General features: G+C 43.5%; 1 protein-coding gene across 1 annotated transcript; it reads right to left on the bottom strand.

Annotated features, from left to right (window-relative positions):
- Positions 1-4: 4 nt before the first annotated feature.
- Positions 5-6,386, bottom strand: CAMLG (calcium modulating ligand). Its single transcript, XM_053956488.1, has 4 exons — positions 6,208-6,386; positions 4,646-5,100; positions 3,710-3,775; positions 5-1,996 (listed from the first exon to the last, which is right to left on the bottom strand). Exons 1-4 carry the CDS (start codon positions 6,368-6,370, stop codon positions 1,805-1,807), a joined length of 876 nt encoding a protein of 291 aa, XP_053812463.1. The 5' UTR covers positions 6,371-6,386; the 3' UTR covers positions 5-1,804.
- Between the last annotated feature and the right edge of the window lie 1,090 nt (positions 6,387-7,476).

The raw sequence follows: 7,476 nt of genomic DNA, 5'->3' as shown, positions 1-7,476 counted from the left end.
CGGGTAACAAACAGGCTTTTAATAGAAAACAATCGGTCTGGCAATAAACATTAAATAGAATTACGTACACCAACAGAGGTAAGTTAAAAACGGAATAAAAGAGATTGGTTTCTTGGTCAAAGGTCGTTTCTTGATCGCCATTTCTTCATCGAGATTTCTTAATTAAAGCACAAAGCCCCTCCTGGTGCTCTGCCCCTGCAAGGGTATTTACCTGATTTAAGTTTATGGTGAGGATTAAAAATTCATAGCTTTTTACAGGTACTGGTGTAGGGACTTTTCCAATTTATTTGTAGTACATTTGGGCATATAAATAGAGAATCAGAACCAGTAATTTTGGAGCAAACTCATTATTTACATATCTCAACTTTATCTTAAATTACTGTAATTTCAATTTTCTGAAATTACTATCTAATATAAATAAAGTTAAAGCTGCTGAATCAATATCTGTGCTAATAGACCTAAGTCGGAATTTTCTGCAACCCAGCCCTATACATCTGTAATATAATACTCACTGTAACAGAACCAGTTAAAAAACCCCCATGAAAGTGGTCAAATCAAAACATAAGGGTCTTGTATTCAGGCCACAAACATGTATCTAATTTAAAAGTCAGAAAAGCATCACTAAAATTACAGGAGGAAGCTTTAACAGAGAATAATCAGCTAAAAGCTGGGACATTTAGAGAGGTACAATTAAATACATCTGCTCCCTAAAAAAACCTCTGCAGGCAAATACCAAGTTAAATATGTGGTTTACCATGCTAAAAATAGGCAACAGCCTATACTACCTGAAAGTCCAAATTTTAAACAGAAAACTACAAGCTGAAAACACTACCAAATTTAGCTTCAACAGAGATTTTCAGAGATTATCAGTGTTTACGTTGACTATTTGGAATGACACTTTCTCTCACTGTGTAAGATTCCTAAGAGATTAAAAACAAAACTGTTTCCCTTGTAAGTTTTACAAACACTAGAGCAAAGACTCAATACTGTAGGTTGGAGTTGGGTGCCAGTATGTAAAATTCTCATGAGATAACTGTTAACATAAAAAAAAGTATCAGAAAGCATAGGTGTGAGCTGCACTAGGATTAGGTTGCTGGAAACTCATAAACAGATATTATTAGTTCTCTTTCTTCTTACCTTTTGAATAATGACCTTTATAAGCACCAAGACCTTCTTGCTGTTGGTTTTGCCTAGCTCTTTTCCACAACAATCATCAAATTAAATTAATCACAATCACAACAAGTAATGTATGGCAAGGCAAGGATAAGGACAACAAAGTGGCAAGTTTCACCAACATTCTCCAGAAGCAGCTACTTGGTTTAACATTCTGAACTTGAACATTTGAAAAGAATACAGGGATTTCTTTTCTTTAGAGCTTTCTTTAAAAAATGGGAACACCACAAAATGAGCAGGTCTTGTTAGCTATAGTCATACAGGATATACACATATATATGGTTCTGCTGGAGGGAATTCTCGTTCTCACTGAAAAGAACAAAGGCAGCTTTGTAAATGTTTATGAAGGAGGCTGAGAAGGGCATCATCTAACTAAAACAAATCATCCACTGTCACTTGCATCCTAACCTTCACATTTGTAATATGTAAAAACAGTATTTAAATAAACCGAACCAACACAACTGGCAGTCTGGGACCCTGCTCTCCCCTTCCCAAAATTATTTGATTTAAGGCCCCTTTCAAGCATTCCAACAGGTAAGAATTTTAATGAAGGTTTAGACCTGCCTGCACAGTCAAATGTTAAAAGGAACAGAAAGCTTTAGTGTAGCTACTGTGTGGAATTCTACAACCGTCATGGTACTTCAGAGCCAAAAACCAAAGTAAGTTCATGGCAAAAGATAAAAGTAAAGAAATAGACACAAAGGTCTGTGAAAACATCTCCCATTTTGCTGTAGGTGTCCATGGAGCGACTGATCACTTCCGCAGGGATTCCAGAGAGGAGAAGAGCAGCAGTCAGTACTGTTGTTTTCACCTTCTTCTCACACTAGAAGGGAAAGAAAAACCAGTATCACATTAGCTCTCCTAATCCAATTTTGCTTTACATGTCACCAATGTTGTGCCAATTTCACACAGTAGCAGGTGTGGATTGATTCTGTCCAGACACGCTCCAGGAGTCACAGCACTTATCCTAGACACAGATTCCTGCTGTGATGGATCTACCAGAGACAGGCTGGTTAGCAGCAGATAAAATCCATCCTGGATATTCTGCTTCCTTCACACTACTACTCCCAGCAGGCTGAGATGTGAGGCTGAACAGCTACTCCTGCATGAGTGGGAACATTCCCAGACAAGGGAAATCTAGGTGTAAGCAGCCAAGCCTGGCATCTCCACTGTCAGAACTGGATTAATCCATCACACTATTCAGCAAAAAACAATATCCCAGAACGGTTTGAGTTGGAAAGGACCTTAATGCTCATCTCATTCCAACCCCCTGTTATGGGCAGAGACACCTTCCACTAGACCAGGTTGCTCAAAACCCCATAAATACTGTTAAGTTTTATAACAGAAAAATTATTTAGAGTTGAAAACCAACTGTTTCTGTTTTAGAACAAATTACTTTGGCAGTTTTATCCTCTGGACTCAGAAATGCTCCAAAACCTTTTGAAAGCTGTTCCATCCTTAAGATGAGGAATCCCAAGGATGCAAGTGTGACATGCAGGAAAAGGTGATAGTGGCTGAAAATTCTAATAATTTGATGATACTTGCTGGATATTTTAATTTAATCCAATCTAAATTAGGCTTTCAAGAATATTTCTGTGTTTCATGGGAGAAAAATGAAGGTTAACAAAGGGATTGACCTCATCCACCCACGTCTAACTGCAGTAAAAGCAAATTGTGGAAAGGAGCCACCTCTTGGATTCTGAAACTGAAGAGCAGATTTTAAGTACACTAGAAACAAGATCAAGATAATGTAGCAGATGAGCTGGTGCAAATCTAAGACTAATCTTACTGTTTAGTGTTGTGACACATCAGCTTAGAATGACTATTATGATATACTTAACTACAAAACAACAGCTGATTTATTCTGATTTTCTACAAGTAATCTATTATTCCTTTTAAAATGCAAATTTTCCCTTTTATCTATGGAATGAACATCATTCAGTCCCACTCTGCACCACAGACCTGACAAAATCATCAACCTAACAAATGCTTAAAGAACAATTACCTGTTGTAAATATATAAAGCAAGTGGTATAGCAAATCTTGCTAATAAGCAGCAAGTTTCACACACAGATAAATGTCTCATTTCAAGCTGTTGTTCAAACCAATACCAGCAGTGGAAAAAACTCACCATTCTGCCTCATTTTTTAGCAAACACTCTCCCAGATTTCATCCAGATATTATATGCAGAACAGCTGTTTAGCAAAGCAAATAATAACCAGGGAAGAGCATGGTCTAGAAGAAAAGCAAGTTTCCTGAAGACATGAAAGAACCACCTGGACTTCCTGGTCAAACACTTTTAATTAGGCTACAGCTACACAAGCTGCTAGTTTTCACTGCAACTTTTAAAAAGATCCTGGATTAAATATGGAAAGATTAAAAACTAGTATAAACTATCAGCACTGGTTATTCAACTATACAGTTTAAAACAAGGGAAGAATACTTCACATGCATTGGTCCTAAAACAATACAATCTAAATACAAATTTAAACTGAAAATACTTCAAATTAATCTAATTCTGGAAAAAAAAAAATTACCTTTGGGAAGTACTTGGACAGTCCCATGTAAGCAAGTTGTAGAGTAAGAAATGGTGCAAATATCGACTGAAGGAACAGAAAAGAATATATAAAAATTAACTTGGTCAGGATAGCTAAGAAACACAAAGATTTAATGCTTCCAAAGCAGAAAAGAAAATTAGTAGGTAAAAATTAATTTGTGGAACAGAGCAAAGTTGTTCTTGAACACTACAAATCTAAGTAGACAAGTTACATGCCAAAAATATATTCTTTGAGCCTAAAGAACTGAAATGGCAGAAGAGAACGGCAGCGTGTAAAACTGAGCCCAGGGATCCAGGAGCTGGATGGCTGTACCTGAGTCACACCTCTGAGCTGTTCTGGCTGGCACTGGGAATACTGAGGAACTACTTTTCCCAGGCTGATAAATGAGTAGGATCTACTTATCTTGGTACAACTATTATTCTTAGAATCACAGAATTATGTGGGTTGAAAGTGGCCTGAAAAGCCATCTCATTCCAAACCCATGGGTAGGGATACTTTCCATAAGACCAGGTTGCTTCAAGCTTCATCTAACCTGGCCTTGGACACTTCCACAGAGAAGAACTCTATTCTTAGTCTATTATTCTTTTGTAGACCCTGAACTAGAGGAGCAGCTGACTCATATGCTCACCAAGATAGGAATAAACTTGCAGGGGATTTAAGCTGCAACAATTATTCCAGTGCTCCTGAACCACAACAGACCAAATGTGCTGCTCTCAGTGGTTACACAGTGGCTGTGGTTGTAGCAGATTAATCTCATAGAATTCAGCAATTTTTTTAGGTTTTATACAATTTTTGGAAATGTAAAGAGTGCCTGAAGTTCCCAACTAGGTCACTGCCAATAGACTTCAGCCCCAGATATTTCCCAGTAATTTGCAGCGAGCAGCAAACCCCAGCAGGATGTGTCCCTGAACTCACCAGGTACTTGCACACAAAAGCCCTGACCACGATGGCGAGCAGAGCACAGCCCAGCAATCTGAAAATGCGGAAGGAGTCAAACTCCTCCGCCGCATTCCCGTTCTCTTGGCTTGGCTTCTCGCTCATCAGCTGGTTCCTCAGCTTCAGAGCTTCATCAAACCTGGACAGGTACTGCTCCAAGCCGTGTCTCGGTGGCCGTGGTGCAGCCTCAGAGGGCAGCTCTCCCCTGTGACGCTGACGGAGCTCGCCTGTCCCCTCGGTGACCAGCTCTGGGGCTTTACCAAACAAGTCCTTGTCCCCTCGGAGCTCTGCCACGCTGCCTGCATGGTCGGTCGAGCCTGTCACGTTACACATAGAATCACCAAGCACGATCCGCTTGGAAACCGAAGGAATGGAAAGGGAGTTTGATTTATCTTGCTCGTGCTGAAGCTTTAATTCTGTGTGACTTTCATCATCTAAGGAAGAAAAATAAAAACAGAGTTATGCACACCGTGTACATGGAACAACACTTCAGCTATACTGGGTCAGGGTCTCTGCTTCCCAAGAGAAAAGACAGATTTATGATTAAAGAGTCTGCTCTTCATGAAGCAGACATAAGACATAAAGCTGTGCAATGCAGGTCAGAAGTTGAAGCAATGGAGATATTAAAACACTGAACTTCCTTAAGCAAGAGCATTGCACGCACAAACAGAAAGATCCAAATACATGGACTGACATTAAAAAAAAAAAAATACAAAGATTTGCAGAAAGTGAATCAACCAGAAGAGCACTAATACCTGACAAATAAGCAGACAACACAAGCACACTCTAGCTTGCTGTTCTGCAGTCAGAGGCAGAGCAGTGCTAACCTGCTCTGTATCAAGCCTGAACACCCATCTTACAGAGACAGAGGTGAAGGCAGAGAACAAAAGGCAAATCAAGAACGAGTCTGGACCTACCACAGAGCAAGAACTAACACTTCAGGATTATTTTCAGTGTTAAGTCAGACTGATTCACAGCTCATGGGCATCCTTATAAACCAAAATCTGAGAACTCTTTCCTGACAAGACAGCCCATTTGAAGAATGTACAGAGATGTAAGTGAGCTACCCAGGATATGGCTCTGCAAGAAAATTCTGCATAACAACCACAAACATCTATGTCACTATCCAAATGTGAGATAACTTTGCTATAAAAAGCCAGCTATGAAAGCCAACAGCTACTGACTAAAAACATAGGGGAGGCTCATCGTTTCTTCAACTAAAAAAAACTACTTGGAGTGAAATGACAGCTTGTATGCTCGCTATCTAGGGAGCGTGCCGGGCCCATCCCGGCCTTTCTGACGGCACAGGGATTTTATGGGCGGGTCCCTGGCGGAGCAGGGCAGGTCGTGCTGCTCGAAGCATCCCTACGAAGGAAGGCGGCACCGAGGGACCGGGGAGCCAGCCGGCCCTGTCCCTGCGGGCAACCGGCCGCTCCTGCTCACCAGGGGACCGCGGGCAGCGGTCACGGCCGGAGAGGCCGAGGCGTCACCGCAGCCCCGGAGCCCTCACACAGCCCCGCCGCACCCGCCACGGGGCTCACCCTTGCCCGCCGCGGGCCGGTGGAAGCCCATGATGCGGTTGATCCGCTCCTCCGAGTTCATGAGCAGCTTCCTGCGGCGCAGCTCTGCGCGGCGCTGGGACGCCGAGAGCCCCGCGGGGGGCCCCGGGGGTGCGGGCGCCGCTCCCGCGCCGCCGTCCGCCATCCCCGGCACCGCAGGCCCGGCGCACGGGCCCGCCCCGCCCAGCGCGCAGGCGCCGGCACCGCCCGCCTCCAGCCGCTGAAGCGGGCGCCGCCATTTTGCGTAGGGGCGGGAGAAGGGCGGGGCGCGCTGGGGGGGCGCTCCGCGCGCCCCTCTCTGACGGCGCGGTGCCCGCACTCAAGATGGCCGCCCCGGCCTCAGAAGTGACGTCACGGTGCGAGGCCGGGAAGGGGCGATGGCGGCGCTAAGGGGACCCCGGTGACGGGCACTGCACCGCCGCGGGACTGGTGGGGCACGCCAGGAAACACCGACAGACGAGCACCTCTCGAGGACGCCAGAGCCACTGGCCTAATCGAACAGGGAGCGTATTGACTTCTTTGCAGTAAGATGCAGTTGGCATACACTGGTCTTTATGGACGCCAAAAGCCCGGTACAGCTCTCCTGTGTGCCAGGTGACGGAACTGCCGCGTTACTCCTCCCTTACCTGAGCGGCCCCAGGACACGGAGGCTTCCCGTCAACACGGCACTCGCATGGAAGAGCTGCAGTGCCCTGCTCGGAGGCACTGCCACGGGAACCGGCCTGGGAAAAATGCGTATTTTATGATCGGCTTTTTGCAAATATTACGATGAAGATTCTATGTGTAATGTTAGAAAGTTATGCTGTATTAATTCTCTTAAGTAGTGTGTTAAAAATAGTTTTTACAACAATGTTAAAATAGAAACTCTGCAATGTAAGATTTTTTACTAGCTCAAGGAAGGGATAAGATAATCAAGAAACTCTTTGCACAGAGATAACAGCGACAGCACACAAAGAGTTACAGCCTCCTTATCGGAAAAGACAAACATTCTTCCACCTTCTCTCCGTCTTTATGGAACCACCGGGATTAAGAGGAAGAAGTTGACAAAAACCAGAAAAATTCTTCATTTGCAAGGAATTTATGCAACATGTATGAGATATATGAATATGCAAGAGGCTAGTGCTTGTAAGGGTTATTCCTTTGTTTCACAAGGCATGCTTGTCAGGGCTTAAGTGTCCAAGAGCATCCGGACATCTGTAATTCTTTGGGTTTTATTGTCTTGTAATTGTCCTAACTCTAAATTTTTATTAC

The sequence above is a fragment of the Vidua chalybeata genome, chromosome 15, assembly GCF_026979565.1.
Source record: "Vidua chalybeata isolate OUT-0048 chromosome 15, bVidCha1 merged haplotype, whole genome shotgun sequence".
Lineage (NCBI taxonomy): Eukaryota > Metazoa > Chordata > Aves > Passeriformes > Viduidae > Vidua > Vidua chalybeata.
Note: the sequence above shows the minus strand (reverse complement) of the source record. Positions and strands in the feature narration are given on the sequence as shown.